This window comes from Limanda limanda, chromosome 14, assembly GCF_963576545.1.
Source record: "Limanda limanda chromosome 14, fLimLim1.1, whole genome shotgun sequence".
NCBI classification, from domain to species: Eukaryota; Metazoa; Chordata; class Actinopteri; order Pleuronectiformes; family Pleuronectidae; genus Limanda; species Limanda limanda.
In genome coordinates, this window is record NC_083649.1 from 13,397,601 (window position 1) to 13,415,622 (window position 18,022).

Below are 18,022 nucleotides of genomic sequence, written 5' to 3' on the forward strand. Positions count from 1 at the left end.
GTGATATAAAATGATGTGTTTCTTTCACTGTACGGAACTTTAGACATCCTACTTCTCTTTAGTGAATAATTATCAGATTCTTGAGATGTGCTCACCTCACTCTATGATTTCCCCGTGGGCGCTGATGGGTGTTGCTCGCTTCTGGCTGTGTGGATGGTGACATGTTTTCACTGTGTCTCAAGTAAACTGCTGAAACTGTGTAGTAATACAAGTGGAACAGTATCTGCACACTGGACGTGGTGGTGATAGTGGAAACAATGGCGGAGTAGGATGTCTATTGTTTCTGATATTATGTGCTTGGATGCCTTGTTTGTGAAGCTGCCACTCATTCTGACAGTACAGCCACATCAAGAATTAAATTTGCAAAAGCATCTTCTTTTTTTCCCCGGTTTCAGCTCCCAGGCCAAACTAAAATGGAGTTTTTCCAAAATGGCCTCCATAGTGTGTAAATCTGAAAATAATACTTTGGGTTGTTGAGAGTGGATGATCTAAACTGAGCTTTTGAGGGTGATGGTGAAAGCTTCTGAGTAACAGATCAGAAGCTGTGTGGCTTCTAAGATAATTCAACTTGTAGATTTCCTTAACTGGGATTGTTCACTTTACATGTAGATGAAGCTGGTCCCATTAAAATGATCCATGATGATTTTATCGAACAGTGTTGGGATTCTGAAATAACAATTTCATCAGCACAACACGGCAGCTTGAGAATGACTGCTGATTAGTATGCAGTGTTCCTGAAATTATTGTTTCATACTTGTACAGTTTTCTGACAACAGAAAAAGTACATGTACATGTTTCACTATGGACAAGTTTCTATAAAAACAACCCGAAACAATAATGTGGACTCAATGCATTTTGGTGTAAAAGCAGTTTTTCTTTCCTGGGTCTGAGCAAAGTAACTTTATTATTATTATTATATTAAAAGCTACCACCACAGTCTAGCAGTCAGATAATTGTCATGAAATAGAGTTACAAAGTACCTTAAAATGTAAATACTCTAATTAAGTCTAAGTTTGTACTTAAGTAGTACTTGATGTCATATATGTAGGTATTTCTATCCCTGCCTATAGCCTCTGCAAAATCAATACTTACTTGTTCTAACTAATACAAATAATTCCTGCCATGTTTCCTCTCTTACAGGCCTGAATCCATCGAGGACCCCCATGGAGCAGGATGTGGAGAGCCCAGCCATCAACAAACCAAAGCCCAAGTTGCCAAAGCAGGCCCGTGAGAACCTGCCTAAACCGCTGGGGGAAATGGACAGAGAAAGGAAGGTCCAGCGCTACGTCCGGAAAGACGGGAAGTGCAACGTCCACCACGGGAATGTTCGAGAGACATACAGGTATCTGACGGACATTTTCACCACGCTCGTAGACCTCAAATGGGGGCTCAACCTCTTCATCTTCGTGCTGGTGTACACAGTGACCTGGCTCTTCTTTGGCTTCATGTGGTGGCTCATTGCTTACCTCCGGGGCGATCTGGACCATATATCAGACAATCAGTGGACTCCATGTGTCAATAACCTCAACGGGTTTGTATCAGCTTTTCTCTTCTCCATTGAGACGGAGACGACCATCGGTTATGGGTATAGAGTCATCACAGACAAATGCCCCGAGGGGATACTTCTGCTTTTAATTCAGTCAGTGCTGGGATCTATCGTGAATGCCTTCATGGTGGGTTGCATGTTTGTCAAGATCTCGCAGCCCAAGAAGCGAGCTGAGACTCTAGTGTTTTCCACCAATGCGGTAATCTCAATGAGAGACGGACGACTGTGCCTGATGTTCAGAGTCGGAGACCTCCGGAACTCGCACATCGTGGAGGCGTCGATCAGGGCCAAGCTTATCAAGTCTAAGCAGACCAAGGAAGGGGAATTCATCCCTTTGAACCAGACGGACATGAATGTGGGTTACAACACGGGGGACGACAGGCTCTTCCTGGTGTCACCGCTCATCATTTGCCATGAGATAAACCAGAACAGCCCCTTCTGGGACGTCTCCCAAGCCCACCTGTCCAGGGAGGACCTGGAGATAGTGGTGATTCTGGAGGGGATGGTGGAGGCCACAGGTGAGTGTTCAGATTCATATAGTCATATGCATATAATTGTGACGTTACATCAAATGTTATTCAATGTTGGACAGGGAAAATATATTATTACTATACCCTATTAACTAATTGTCAGTGAGCACAGACCTACACCTCCTGTCCACAGTAGTGTTCTAATATTATTTGTTCATTTCATTCATTAAAAACAAACGGTACAACAACTGACTCTGTATGTCCTGAAAGAAATGTCTCAACAACTATTTGATAGATCATTCATGGCTCATTTGTGATAATTACAGATTCATAGTCTTGCTTAATTTTGATTTAATAGCTTTGATATTATATCTAACTTTAATCAAATGACTTTGGAAGCCTATACTTTTAACCATATTACAGTTTACTCAGCACTAACAGTTTATAGTCACACCAGCTGCTCTGTGAAGCTCATTGTAGTCATTTCTTAGGTGGGATTCATTTTAGTAATCTTTATTTTGTTGTCTTTGCAAATATTAAATACATTGTTATGAAACTGGGGTTATCTGATTAACTATAATAACCTAGTTTTGTGTTATATTTAGTTGTGTGCTGTGTACCACAACAATAATTTTGCCCTCAGCCTAAAATTCCCTAAATAAAAATATATACTGGTGTTTTAGATAAGATGTAGTTGCATATCTACAAGGAACTGGTATGTAATCATTTGTCTCAACCATAAAAAAAAAGAACCAATTACATAATGCCTGGGTGGCGTGTTTAGAAGCCACTGCTGGAGACTGAATGAGGATTCCTGCAGACAGCTGAGCCAAAGCTCACAATGACACACATCAAAACACCAGTAAATGGATTTGAAAAGCAGAGCACAAATGAAAGTACATTTACTCAAGTAATGCATTTAAGTGTGTGTTTGAGGCACTTGTACTTTGAGTATTTTAAAAAATGCACAGTCATTCACAGCTTACCTTAGATTTCATACCATCTAATAACTGTTTACATTCAAAGCTGAACTGTACGACAAACTGATGGTGGCCTTCGTGTCCCTTATATTTTGGCTTCATTTCCAGATATTGAGGGAAACAAACACGCCACCTGTCACCATTTGGCAGAAATGCTTGAAACTAAGAATGCAATATGCTGTGTGTTCTTAAAAGCTGGCAGCATAAAATCTTGACACTGCCAGAAAAGGAACGTGTGTAGAGATGTTCTGAAATAACAGGAATTACATCTATGTAGTGTGGCCTGCTGGTCAACCCACACAGCCCAGTGAGTGTCCGATGGAAATCTTTAGGCTACTCTTATTGTCCTACGCATATTGTTGGATTCAGTGAGAACATCACATAAAAACATTATATACTGTATATATGTCTCGTTTAAAAGTGATTCCCTGATAGTTGTCTGTAGATTCATGAATAAAATATAAAGATGGAACTTCTAACAGCTGATTCTACATCAGAATCAGAATCAGAAGGTATTTATTGCTTTACATGCTTGTAATGGTGCTAGTGGGGCAAAACATGAATCAAGACATGAATCAATAAAGGCATAAACACTGTAGCAGCATAGCTCAATGAATCCATAGGAACAAGATCATACTTCATCATTTTGACAGACTGGGTGAGCGCCGTAAAATAAATTCCAATCAAACCAGTGCACCGGGACGGAGGGAGAAAACTGAGAGACAAAGCCTGGACATAAAAAAGACAAACCATGATTACATACCATGAGAGAAAATTGGGAAATAGGTTTATTTGTATGGGGATGAACTGATCCTCTAAGTTGGCCCAAACTAGACTCTTCTTTTGAATTGTTTAGTCCTCAATGTTGTGCTGTGTTTCCAGGCATGACGTGCCAGGCGAGGAGCTCGTACATCAGCAGAGAGATCAAGTGGGGCCACCGCTTCACACCAGTCCTGACATTAGAGGACGGCTTCTACGAGGTGGACTACAACAGCTTCCATGACATCTACGAAACCAACACACCCGCTTGCAGTGCCAGAGAGCTGGCTGACATGATGAACCGCGCCCGGCTGCCCCTGACCTGGTCACTGGCCAGTAAGCTGAGTCAGCAGGGGCTGCAGGAGTCCGAGCAGGAGGGTCAGGAGACCAAGACCTGCACGGACAGCGAGGGTAAGGGTCAGCAGACTGAGCGGAACGGGGACGTTGCCAATGTAGAGAGCGAGTCCAAAGTGTAGCCGATGTAACAGGAGAGGAGGAGGGAAGGACGGCAAATTTAATGCCCATATGAGATTAGTGGACTGTATTCTACGCCTCCCGTTTGGGATGACCCCACAAAGTTGAAAAGCACAGTGTTAATTTGAGGACCAATGAGCACAGTAGACCAAGTTTCCTGCACCAAGATCCGCTTTAACTCAGTGATTAATTTACCCCCCAAAATCAACAAGTAAACATCTTGACATGTGGCCCACCGCTGAACTGAAACCCCTTCGCGGCAAGTGCATGTTTCAAATATAATATGATGTCCTCCTGATGAGATTCCTATAATTTTTTCTATTAAAAACATTCCTAGGGTCATTTGTATAAGTATTTTTGTATATACTATAAAATGTTTTGAATTTTTTGTTTTGTTGCGGTGTGAATATTTGACAAATGTTTGATACTAATTCCTTTAGGATGGTTCTGTATATATTCTATGCCTTACTGTATGTATAAAGCTTTCATTATTTGTTTTTTTCAAATATATATATATATATATAAGCATGTATACACATTATCTGCAGTTAATTTATATTGTATTGTATATATACAGTATGAGGATAATGTTGGAAGAAAAACTCACATCTCAATGGATGCAAACTCTAGTTGAAACCAATGACAAATTCTTCCCAAAATGATAGGTGTTGTTTAAGGTCGTGCTACACGACTACGATACTATTCCTCGAGAAGCCATGACTCGCTGTTTACAGCCCCGTGACTTCACACAATGGCCCTTTAAAACTGCATTTAGTCACTTTTGCACATCGGAGGCCTCTAGTGGAGAAAGTTTGTCACTATTCCAGTCTCCAGAAACCCCTCACGTCACCCAACAGTATCAAACAAGAATAAACAGTGAACTGCTGCTGCTGATGATGTTTTTTTCTTTGTACATGAACCTTGTTAATGTGCTTATCAATGCTTTCAAATGTGTCATATGGTTTTCAGTGGTGGAAAAAGCACTGAGATGCTTTTCTAACCACACTTTAAAATATTTGCTTACAAGAAAAGGAACTTCAGTCAAACTTCTACTTTAGAAAAGTAGAGTGATTGCATTAGTAATATGAACTAATCTGCATTTTATAATGTAAAAACTACTAACAATTGTTGTTAGACAAATGTGAGCGGTTGACAAATGGTAGTTAAATACAGTATAGAAAATGGTCCATATTTACCAAAGAGGTTATTATTATTATACAGTTAATCATATTATAGGAAATATACCTCTGTTACATTTACCAAACAAAAAAGACACAGTATAACTTATTGTTTATTGTATGTATATACTGTATTTCTACAGTTAACCTGCCACAAAGACTAAAGTCCTTTGTTTCATTTCATTCTCTTCTTTATTTCACTCAAATGAAAAATGCAAGAATTATCATACACCTTGTACACTCTCATACCTTTAACTGCGATATTGTTAGTTTCACTTTGTCGAAAGAATGCTCTAGTTTCTAATTTTATTTAGGCTAATTTTTTACCAAATAATTCCAGGCAACAAAACAAGCTGGTGACACCTCATCATTTAAATACTTATATGATTCATGTGATATAACTCTAAAACAGTACCAGTTCTCCTCTGTACACGTGTGCACACTCTTTAGAGATCATTTTTCCAGTGGATTCACTTAGTGTTAACTGTTTAATCATAGCCATGAAATGTTTGATATTTTGGTAAAAAATGTTCTCACATTCCCCAATATTTTTTGAAGGATAAGGCTGAAATCTATCGGGATTTTCTTATAATCAACAAGTGTAATGAAAAGACCAAAACCAAGAATTTGTTAGTCCATGTTAAACATTAGTCCCCTGTCGGCCATTACCCGGCCCAGATTAGCTCACATGGTTTCTAGGGTAGTTCTAAATCTATAAAAACAGGTCACACGTATAGATTCAGTTTCAAAGGAAACTCTCGTTCTTTTTCTTTAACAACTGGGCATTGTGGTCTTTAGCAGATGTCCCTCATACAGGAGTTTCTTTTTTTTTAACAGAAATGGAGGTCAATGGCACAGAGGAATTACATAATTCAAGCTCTGGCAACAAAATAATCATTAGGTTCAATTAATCGTTAGTTTTTAACGTCACCAGACGAATTCTATATAGTTCCTCAACTTTTAATTTGTAAAAAAAAAAAACATATTCATTTATATGTTTATACTCATGGTTTTGACTCTACTCAGCTTCCCTTTTATAAATATAGAGTCTGCTGCTCTTTCAGATATTTCATTTTAGATTTAAAAATGGAAAAAAACATCAATCCAACTAATTAAAACACTAGGTAGCTAAAGGAAATAAGAGCAACCATTTAACTAACTAACATCATCTTGCTAGTGTCTGGATTTTTTAAAAACACACGTGACCCTATCACACAGAGCTCTAGTTCTCTTTGCAGCGGAGTGTGGTAAATTTCCGTAACCTAACTTAAACCATCAGTTGTCCCTTCACGAGAGTTAAAAGTGATATTATACATTTTGACGGTGATAGGGCAGCAGTCAGACGACAACAGCATGCTGTTATACTCAACATTATACTGAAAATCATAAAACAACAAACTTAATATCTTAAATACAGTTTTCATAGTATAAGATGCTTACTAACTTATAACAAAGACTCATTATAGAAACAAATGTGTGGAAAGCCTAACAAGACACTAAATTTTAAAAAGTCAGCACAATGTTGAAACGTGTTCATTAAAACAAAAAATAAAATTGAAGGAGCTTTTTAAGTTCATTTGATATTTTAACCAAACAACTTGACAGACTCGTTCTGTGGTTCCTCTATTCTTTTTACAGCTGGATTTCGGTTTCAACACAAAATATTAAAACACAGCAAGAAAAGGAGTTATGTTCCTATATTGAAACGTCAAACTGACTCCACACAGAAAAACAAAGAGTGAAAACGGTGACATTTGGCAGATGTGATGAAAGAGAAGCAGCTTTGAAGAGGATGGCGTTGCTATTAATGCCCTAACCAATATAATGTACAAATGTACCTATATCAAGATGCTCGAACCAGTCCAAATGTGAGTTGACACAGAGGTGTGAAAGCGGATCGTTATTGTCACTGAAAATAAAATACAAGTTCAAGAGAGTCCGTGTTTAACAAAGCAAATATAAATATATATATTTATAACTAGCCATCATCAGCATTTTAACATAAGCAAATGTGCAATGTAGGGGAACAATTTAATGCAATACCATAAACATTTAAAGATCAATGAAGTAACTCAGATAATGCTGAATGTTTAAGGTCCAAATAGCAAGTAATTTATTTAGTATTATTACTAGTGTTTACCTCTTTAAGAAACTACAAGAACAATTAGCTGTATTTTTATCTGCCAGTAAATATAGTGAGACCTTTCCTTTGGTAGCTGGTGAACAACTTTAGCTAGTTAACATGCTAGTGCTTGTAGGTCCTAACATGAGAAAAGATGCGTTAATAGAGTCGTAATCGATTACACCTGATAATACTACATGTCGCAAAATGATCACATTATCGCACACCGTTGATTATTGATCGGACAGAGGGCAAGATTATCATACAAATACAATAATTAGCGTACATCTGGCAACACTGGAGCAGATTAACTTTGCCTTGTGGGGAAATCCACTGATCACTGTGATTATATTGAAATGTATTGATTGATAGTGTGAAATGTTATTGTTTATAATGCTGGTGTGACTGACGCTGTGTCTGAAATCACTACCTCATCCACTACTCCATATATATTAGGCACTCAATTACAGCTGCAGTATACGCTACTGATTTTACCTTTCTCTTTGCATTGTATAAGGGCACCATTTAGTGGAAATATTAAAATAAAAAGAGTGTACCACATATGATATAAGGAGTGATTTAGGACACTGGGCCTTTAAGGTGCAGAAGCAACTCAGCAAGGTGAGGCTGTAAACTTTACTGGAGATGGTTGCATGTGGGATGTTACCATCAAACTCAAAGCACAGGTAGTTAGCTGACTTAAAGCAGGAGTACCTTAGCTGCAAGTACGTTTCCTCCCTTTGGAGACTCCACTACCCAGCAAACACCTGGGGTGTGAGCGGTGGTGGTAGGTTGTCATTTTCCATGTTGTTGGCATCAATGGCAGAGACTGTGCGAGACTTAATCTCCAGAGGGTATTTCTCCACGATTCCGTTCACCTCCCGTTGCACGGCCTCGGGCCAGGCGATGAGGTCGGCCTGCAGGCTCTGAGCGGCCTCCATCAGACTCTCCTGCTTGCTGCTGAGGCCCGACAGCAGCTCCAGATTGTGATTGAGCTGAGCCAGGGCGGGGTTGGTGGCGGTCACGTCAGGTTCCGAACCAGCGTGGGGCCAGTCGCCGTCTGAGGTGCTGAACCGCGGTGAAGCTTGGCCTGACATGTAGCGCTCAAATTCATCCGGAGAGAGGTTGAGAGACTGAGCGTCCAACTTCTCGATGAAGGCCACTGCACAGCACTAAAATAAAAAGATATGACAACTGAAAATAATGGTAATGAAACAATGAAACAGCTAGCAAAGCTCTGTCAGAGTAATGGATTTGTCGGCTTGTCTGTTAAATGTAAAATAAGTAAAAATAATAATTTCCCGAAAGTGGTTATGTATTCAAATAGCTTGTGTCTATCACCAAACTGTCCAAAAATATTCAGTTAACAATAAGACTAAGAAAACAGAAAATCATACCAATTAACAAGCTTTAACCTGTAAAGTTATGTAATATTGAACAATTTCAATTATTAATTATCCCCACTAAAATTGTTTATTTATTATTTTATGCTGATGATGTGAGTATTTCTCTTCAGATTTTCTGTCTACAGCAACAGGTCCTATAAATGATATAAATAGATTTACATTTTACAGATGATGCTAAACTATAGTAGCACACTAGGAACTTATACAGTACCACTGTGAGACAAGAGGCCTCCAGCTCAAACTCAAAAGAACTGAAGTAAAGTAAAAACTCACCAAGTTGGTGAAGTAGTATCCATCCTCTCCGCTCATCAGCCTGCTGGGGTTACAGAAGCGAGTGATGTACTGGATGTTGGACTGGAGTCGCGGAGGGTTCGCCTTGAGCACGATGTGGATCAGCGCAGGGAGAAAGTCATCAGCGGAGGCCGGCTCATTCTTGGTGATCTTAATGGCACTGAAGATGTGTTTACTGCAGCGTGTGATGCACAAAAGTTTGTCCCGAGGAACCCTCTTTGAGTCCATCTCGATGATATCTGCAAGAGTCAGAGATAAATACACGGAGTTTAAGTCAAAGGGAGGATAGATTTTTGTATATTCAGGTGGTTTAAAATATATATATATATATATAATAAAGGTTCAGTTCAACCAAATTACAAAATATATACCTATCATTTCTAGAGCTGAAACTATTAGACCTTGGTATTAACGTCCATCCTGAGTGATCCATCACAAGTGGACAGATCTAAGTACAGGTCTGAACTCACCCAAATGCGTCCTGAGATCAGATCACTCAGACCACATTCAGAGATGATCTGTGACGCATATGGCCACATTCTTTTCGCTGTGTCAACGGGTCCACATATGATATATACATGTGGCAAAAAGTATCAATTTGAGTGACATTCAGGCATACTCTCTGACCTGTTATTGCGTTGACCACATTATCAGAGACTTCAGGGATTTCTTCATCAAAGGACACACAGAGCATCTCTATGGTCACCCAGTGTAAAGCCCTGCAAAGGAACAACATAATATTCATTGGAGCGCTCCTAAAGCTGTTTTGGGGGATAACGACACAACAATACACAGTTTTTTTTCTCACTAAAGTAAAACTCTCAAAAGAAATGTATCAAGTCTGAATATGTGTGGATTGTTCCACTTCCCTTCATTAATACTGTATTGTAATCATGGAAACTACGGGTTCCCACCTTATTCTTTTCTGTGTGGCCAGATCATTCTTCTCGTCATCACTGGTTTCTGGACAGAACACGCTCTTATACAGTCGAGTCATTATGTACTTTTCCACTTGGTCCATCACCTGCTCCACAGAATCTGAAGAGCCTGGCGAACAACACATAAATCAGATCACAGTCACATTTTTAACACCCGAGTGGAAAACCCTGCCTATGCTGCCACCTAGTGGGCACAACACACTGTCTCCACACAGTATGTGGTCAAGTACAACAGAGGAGCCTGAATTAAGAGGTGGGGTCAGTTTAGTCAGGTTCTCTTTGGGTAATCGAACCTCACAATGCTGGTTATCACCTGGCTATGTTTATCAATCCAGTAAGGAGCGAAAATGAGGAACAATGTTCTTTATATTACAATATAAACATGCAATATGATGCTGTTGAACTAGTAGTCAAATATGTCAATGTTTTCTAAACATAATTGTTGAATGTCTCGTCAAACCTTTAAAGTGACCCATCAAGCGGTCAGCCAAGTGCTGGTAGAAATCCTGAACGCACTCTGAAAGTTCATCAGCACCGAGATCCTGTCAAGACAAGAAGTTGGACGTTTTTGGAAAACCCTTTTTAAAATTTGGTCATTTCTTAAGATCAACTTTTTATGATCATCTTAACTTAAAGGTGATTTTGGGGAAAAGAGGCCTGGGTCAGGGAAAACAATTAACAGTTAATTATCATGCTACTAGATTTCAAGTCACTGAACACAACAAACCTTCTTGCTCGACATGGTGACTATGAAGGCTCGACACTGCTTGTGGATCTCCCTGCCGGGCTTCTGGAGATTCTTCAGAAAGTCCACAAAGTCCTTGGACACTTGGTCTGTATCGAAGCTGGTTTGGCGGCTAATCGACGGGCTGGGCGATTTGCCCTCTTGCGCTTCTGAGGAGGAGGAACCACAGTCTTTGTTAGACCCCACAAACTCCTTGTCACTTAAATAACTTCGACGTGAAGTCATGAATCTTCTGAACAATTCTCAGTAAAACTAATTAGTAACACCATGCTGTAACGTTATACCTTTCTTAGAAGCGGTGCGTGATGAAGGGCTGAAGAACTTCTTAACGGTGGTCACTTTTCGAGTCTTCTCATTGGTTTTCTTCTCCTCAAACTTGGAAAAGGGACCTAGGGAGCCGTGTCCTGGGTGTGGTGGAGTGGACTGGGCCTGGGGCTGGGACTGCGCTCCCTGACTGCTGGCATACGCTGCCTCCTCCTCCCGTTGCAGCCTAGGATCAAAGCAAATTAATGGAGAATATTTCAGTAATCAATTTTACACACCCGAACTGGCAAATTATGTCATTTGATCTGCATATAAATGCATATCAAGCTTTTCATATATTCAATCTTAAACAAGCTGATACATTAAAAAGAGGCAAGCCTTTATTTTCCTCTGCATATGTTTCAGGAACAAGCCGTGCATGGTGAGGCAACTGTAAATTGTTCTTACTTTGCTGCCAAGGCCCAGTCATCCTGGATCTGTTTCTGCCGTACCCGCTGATACTCCTCCCTCCAGCACTTGGAGCACAGACCCTGCCATGCTGTGTAACCGTAGAAACCGCATCCCTTTTTGCACAGCAGGTCTGATTGGTCCACATGTATCCCCCGCCGCTCTGTCCGCTGACTCATAATGCCGCACGATCTGGAATTAAAATATCAGCATCTGATTTATAAGTGCATTTGTATGCGCTGCTGAACAGACTGATCTCGATACTGCTGCCTGCTGATGCTCTCAGATATTACACAGTTTATTTGCACTGGGTCTAATACTCAAATCTCACAGTTGACCACGATTTATCATCAGTTTAGTCGATTTCCAAAACAGGCATTTCCTGTAGTGCATATTTTTCATTATGGGGTGAGTGTGTAAGCAAATTACTTCCTACATTAATAATTAGATCTGAACATTTTCCTTGCTCTCTATATTTTACATTCATGTCTTCTGTTTTGTCAAATTCATAAATTATTGATTATAAATTGATCCCCATTATTTTTTAATTGCACTTATCAGCAAAAAAGTATTTGCTTCAGACGTTCTGTTTATGATCTTTCAATGCTTACGTCAGACTCAGTGTTGGACAAATATTTTTATATCAACTTTGCTATTTCTATACTCCAGCTTCCTCCTACAGTCCAAGAACATTGAGATTCCATTTACTGAAGACTTTAAATGGTCCTTAGGTGTGAATGTGAGTGTGAATGGTCCTTAGGACTCTCTATGTTGGCCCTTTAATATGCTGGTGACCTGTGCAGGAATATACACTGCCTCTCACCCACTGTCAGCTGGGATGGACTCCCACTCCCCCTGCTAACCCAACTAGGATAAGAGGTATTTAAAAATCTAAGGGATTGCTTTTCATATTAACAATAATGTGAGAAAGTGAATATTGTACTTCCGTGTGTTCATTCATTGATAAAGACAAAATGGAAGCAAATTGATATAATAAAACTTGACTCACTAAATCGTTAAAACCTTTTTTTTCTAGTCCCACTTCTTGACAAGCTGCACCTGGGTTATGGAGGACATGAATCAGACGGTAAAGTTATACGCAACTAATCTAATGACGTAGACGCAGATGATTTGGAGTAACTTTGGGGGGAGCGATACAGATAATCACTCTGTGTGTTTTGATCGTAGGGATGGTGACAGCAACATCTCTCTTAGGTGTCCGGTGTAGTAGAGATCGTGTTCATTAGTCCATCGAGAGTCCTCTGTTGATCCCCGAGGTTCTCCTTTATTGTCCCTTTAATGTGTCGACAGCTCTGCTAGCTAAAAACATCCTAGCCGTGTTTTACGCAGCGATAACAGAGAGGACTTCCGCTAAGAACCTCGCGTTAAGTGTCTGATCGCATATCTTTCACATGTCATGTAGTTGTTGTGTTTTCCTGCTCACCTGCTCCGTTGTCCCCGATCTGATCTGAAACCGGAAGCAGGAACCTCCGCTGCGTGTTGACCACCAATCAGACCAGGTCACGCCACTGACGTCATCGAGACGACAACGCGACAGCCTGGTGGTTTCATCTGTTTACTTGTGTATTTGTTATTCAGCTTGCGATCTCAAAGTTTAGGGTTTTATCCAATGATTTTTGATTAAAGGGATAACATATATCTGCGAGAGAGTTTATTTACAAGGAGTGGTCAATGACGTCACGCTGGATGCAAACTGCAGAGCAAGGGTCACAGAGTCCAGCCGAGTGAGTTCATAGCAATACTAATGTTAAACAGATATTCTGTCTATCTATCTATCTATCTATCTATCTATCTATCTATCTATCTATCTATCTATCTATCTATCTATCTATCTATCTATCTATCTATCTATCTATCTATCTATCTATCTATCTATCTATCTATCTATCTATCTATCTATCTATCTATCTATCTATCTATCTATCTATCTATCACTCTCTCTCTCTCTCTCTCGCTCTCTCTCTCTCTCTCTCTCTCTATATATATATATATATAGAAAAAGCGTTGTATAGAAAAAGTATTTCTAATACAATAAGATACGTGATTGAAATTATGTAACTGTAATACAATGTTTTGCTCCTACTATTAAAGTCATAATATTATGATGTAAAATTGAGTACAACAAGTAGGTGTGTTATTTAAAGTCCTGTTTTCAATGTAAAAGTAAATTGGGTATTTAAACTGTTGAACATGGTCACATTGATTCTCACTTCATTCCAACAGTCTTCAGTGTTATTCCTGGACATCACATATTATTGACTAATTCCTGGTCCCATATCAGATTTACTGAAAAAGGAGTTTGCTGCAGTGCCAGCAGAGTAAATGTGTCCTTCAGAGGGCATTGACTGCTTGCTTATTGACATTAAGGTTAATGTTCAGAGGTTGTGTCTGAGTCTAAAATACCTATTTGATTACAAAAAGTGCAGAAACAGCGTAGCCAGATATGTTAGATCAATGTTTGAAAGATTTTTTAGTGGAAAGACAGGCCATTTAGTTTATATATGATATTTTTACAAGATCTGGGACCAATAAAGACAAATACTATAAAGAAAGAATGGGGAAAAGAACTGGGGATTGAAATAATGGAGGACATTTAGAATAAAGGTTTATATTATGTTAATAAATATTCCATCAATGCCAGACACTGTTTGATACAGGTTAAAATTGTACATAGATTAAATTACTCTAAATAAAAGTTGCATACACATTTCAACAAGTATCACCAATGTGTGCTAAATGTAGATTTACTTCACAGCTATGTCTGAGTGAAAAACAACATCTTCTGTCCTATGGCCTTCTCTGTGCAATGAAGATTATTCTCCAACCCTGGAAAACGGATGTACCCACTTTCGAACATTGGATAACAACTCTGACTGATACCCTGCACTTGGAAAAAAAAAGATCATTGTTTTACAGAGAGGAAAGTAAACAAACAGACTTGAAGTTAAGCAGCCTATAGTGACATGATGAAAGAGGATTCTCCACAACCAAAAAAGCTGTTATTAAATCATTTTTTACCATTATTAAAGTCAATCCTTTATACTAGTAAATAATAGACCTGTAGATAACTGCAGTACGTGGCTTTGTCCCAGCATAAAATTAGGTTGATGCTCCTGTTACTACTTGAAACTAGCCTTTTATAATTTTAGCCTATGTGCATTTGTATTCATGTGCATGAGTCCTTCACTGGACTGCTGGTCATGCTGATAACACCAATCTGCCTGGGGTAAGTAAACACACAAACGAACAGACAGACAGATAACACATGCCAACGCACACTGGTTAGACGAGAGCCATGATCCTGACGGGTCGCAGTTTGTGTCTTCCTTCTCCAGGCACTGTTCAGGAACTGTTTTCTGTGGCTCGAGATGCCAGCATCATTCCTGATATCTCCTTGGACCCGGTCCTCACCACCTTCTTGTCACTGGACTCCTCTGCAGCGTTGCAGCATCAACATGCCTTCATACAGCGGAGCATGAGCAGGGAGCAGCGGACTGAATTCAGCCTGAGCCTGACCAGAGAGCTGGGAGGCAGCAGAGTAGTTACCTATGGAGGAGTTGGGGTTGTTGCTCTAGCTCTGTCTTTGCTTTTTGACCAGATTGCTCAACAAGTTGGTGAAAACTTTTTTGTTTTGTCTAGCTTGTATGTCATTACTGAATACTGGTCTAAAAGCATGCAGCTTTGTGAAATAAGCCAAAGTTTCGGTTGAGTTTGGTAATCCCATGATTTTTCTTCGAGCACCCATTTCTTTTCTGATATCTCTCCAGGTCCGAACAGAAGGATCGACCGAGGGGGACCTGTCAACTCAGAGACCCCAGGATGAGGATATTTTTGGCATCAGCACATCTTCAAGAATTGGCAGGATTATCTATAGCTACCTATGCCTGATCCCTGAGTTTGGTAACAATGAGGAGAAGATGGCTGAGACCACAGAGCTCTATGACAGATGGCTGAAACTTGAGCTAATTGACCATTTTGAGAGGATGACCAAAAAGAAGAGAATGAGTTCAGTGTCCATGCAGCAGTGGCTGACAGGAGCTGCATTTCATCTGCACATGAGAATACACCAGGTCAGGAGACTGAAAAGGCTCAAGCTAAATTGCTTGTTCTTATTATCTGCTATGTATATGTGCCAGGGATAGTGTCCTTTTACACAATGACCTTATCAAAATCCAGTGCGTACATTACCCACAATGACATTCAAACTCTATGTGGCATGTAGCCTCAAGTTGCTAGTTCAAGGAAAAATACGGTGCATGCTACAAAGGTCTGGAAAGCTAAGTTTTGTCTCAACTCCCACAGATTTATTCTATAAATAGATTATGTCTATAGACATCACTTGTGGCAATTTTTTTTCCACATTCGCAGACGTGTTTCCCCTTATAAATTGGTGGAGACCAAATACAGAGCAAAAAGAGGGAGCATATTGGACTGAGATTAATTGGGTTGTAACAATCCCAGCTCTAAATTAATCGCATTGTTAATATGTTACTCTCAGATGTTTAAATAAGCCACTGTCTGCTAATTACTTTGCAGAATCAACTGCAAAGTGTATGTAATGTCTGTGTTCACATGTTTTTTACATCAGCCCTGAACTCACCTTTATTCTTGTCCAACAGGTGCGGCTGCACTCTGTGCCACTTGGATCGGCAGAGTCGCTGCGTCTGTCTTATAAGTCAGGGATAGGTCTCCTGGTTCAGGGCTACACAGCCTATCTACGCAGAAACACCAAGGAAACAGCTCCCGGTTCACAAAAACCCACAATTGGGACCACCAGTCGACCAAGACAAACCAAGAAATCCAAAATGACCAATAAGGCCTGCTCTGGTAATCGCCTTTTTAATGTTAGCCAGGTTAGTACAAGTATCTCCACTGATGGATTAAATAAGACAACTGCAACCAATTCAACTGCTGACGGAAGCAGAAACTGTGAAACACATGGAACCACAGAAGAGTTTGGAGTCAGTGTGTCAAAGGGAAGCAATGAAACCACTGTAAGCATGGGAAGCATTAAGACACTCACCAATGTGACAGAATATAACAGGGAGGAGGAAGCCAGCATGCTGGGCCTGTTAGTCATTGAGCCAGGAAGGAATGTGAGTCACAACGTGCAGCATCACCCCTGTGAGTCTCCAGCCATACAGCAAGCTTTGGTGACTCGTGTTATAAATGCTCAGGACCTGGAGCGGAACAGAAACGTCTTCCTGTTCCCTGAGAAAGTTCTCCGCAGCCTGTGCAGGCAGAGGAATGACATTGAGTTCAAGGCAAGTTAGACTAGAATAGTGTGCAGTTAAAGTTCCTCAAACTAAACATTGTGCTCTTATATGGGACACAATCATCTGTTTCATCTTTTAAATTATCATTCATAGCTGGCATAAAAGTGATTGTGAGAATTCTTAAACTGGATATTGCATAATATGGAGGTAAAAATTATTACAGGGTTGGACAGCATTTATTTTTAATTTGCAGTTTTATGATTTAGTTGAAGTTCTTTTAAAAAAGGGAAAGAAAAACTCTACATTGCTAATGCAGTATCTAACATTCATTATAAAGAATTGTAGGTGTATACGACTTGCCCAATTATTTCTTCAAGTTGAAAGGATTTTGACAATATGAAAACAGTGGACTGAGAGTGATTTCTGCTGGATGAGTTTCTATCACATGTTCCACACTTATATTGCTTCGGTTGCCAGAGGTTTGTTTGTTGCTGTCACCATTTCTTACTTCATGTGCTTTGATTCATTGTAAATCTTTCCATAAACTGTGAAATATATTAAACTATTTCAACTTAAAACACATGCCCATGATTCCTGAAATGTAACCAAATAAGTCTAAGTCTTGATACAATGGTATCAAAGCTAAGAGTAACCTACTAGTTGTGCAGTAAAATAGCTGTCAATGTTGTATTATCATACAACTGAATTATGTTATTTATGCATGAACATGTAAGCAATTATTTTAAGATATGGGTGATTAAATCTATATCGTGTTTAAGAAACAACTTAAGTCCAGCTTCCAAGTTTTGCTGTGGTGGTGTAATATGTACAGAGCGGATCAGACAGTAAGCAATTCTGTGGGGAGACGGATCAGACTGTGAGCAAATGTAGACATGATGAAACGGTACAGACGCTGTGAATAACAATTACAGAGCTTCAAGATTTATCCAAAGATAAATCTTACGGTCAGGGGCACTGTAAGGTGCGAGGAGCTTCTGATGAAACACAAATCCAGATGTAACACAAACTGGATATCAGACAGTATGTAAAGAGAGCGGAAGGTGGCATCAAGTTAAAAAATAGCGCAAAATGGACATACTTGAGTAAAGCATGAGTAATTCAAGCCATTTCTATCAACTGTTCAGACGATCTTGTCAAAACCCGT

At 39.6% G+C, this 18,022-nt stretch overlaps 3 protein-coding genes across 4 annotated transcripts; 2 read left to right on the top strand and 1 right to left on the bottom strand.

Moving 5' to 3' along the window:
- The first annotated feature begins 1,163 nt into the window (after positions 1-1,163).
- On the top strand, positions 1,164-4,561 carry kcnj6 (potassium inwardly rectifying channel subfamily J member 6). The gene is made up of 2 exons (XM_061085856.1): positions 1,164-2,064; positions 3,879-4,561. Exons 1-2 carry the CDS (start codon positions 1,164-1,166, stop codon positions 4,229-4,231), a joined length of 1,254 nt encoding a protein of 417 aa, XP_060941839.1. The 3' UTR covers positions 4,232-4,561.
- Positions 4,562-5,560: 999 nt separating this feature from the next.
- On the bottom strand, positions 5,561-13,191 carry rabgef1 (RAB guanine nucleotide exchange factor (GEF) 1). Its single transcript, XM_061085201.1, has 9 exons — positions 13,065-13,191; positions 11,621-11,812; positions 11,194-11,399; positions 10,892-11,058; positions 10,625-10,706; positions 10,141-10,273; positions 9,854-9,945; positions 9,209-9,465; positions 5,561-8,701 (listed from the first exon to the last, which is right to left on the bottom strand). The coding sequence occupies exons 2-9, from the start codon at positions 11,797-11,799 to the stop codon at positions 8,282-8,284; spliced, it is 1,536 nt and encodes a 511-aa protein (XP_060941184.1). The 5' UTR covers positions 11,800-11,812; positions 13,065-13,191; the 3' UTR covers positions 5,561-8,281.
- Positions 13,192-13,217: 26 nt separating this feature from the next.
- LOC133018881 (uncharacterized) lies at positions 13,218-17,435 on the top strand. Of its 2 annotated transcripts, XM_061085202.1 has the most exons (4): positions 13,218-13,365; positions 14,397-15,251; positions 15,409-15,711; positions 16,261-17,435. In XM_061085202.1, exons 2-4 carry the CDS (start codon positions 14,937-14,939, stop codon positions 16,912-16,914), a joined length of 1,272 nt encoding a protein of 423 aa, XP_060941185.1. In that variant the 5' UTR covers positions 13,218-13,365; positions 14,397-14,936; the 3' UTR covers positions 16,915-17,435. The 2 variants fall into 2 exon arrangements, with proteins under 2 accessions (XP_060941185.1, XP_060941186.1); XM_061085203.1 differs by lacking the exon at positions 13,218-13,365 and having other exon boundaries at positions 14,380-15,251.
- The last annotated feature ends 587 nt before the right edge of the window (positions 17,436-18,022 follow it).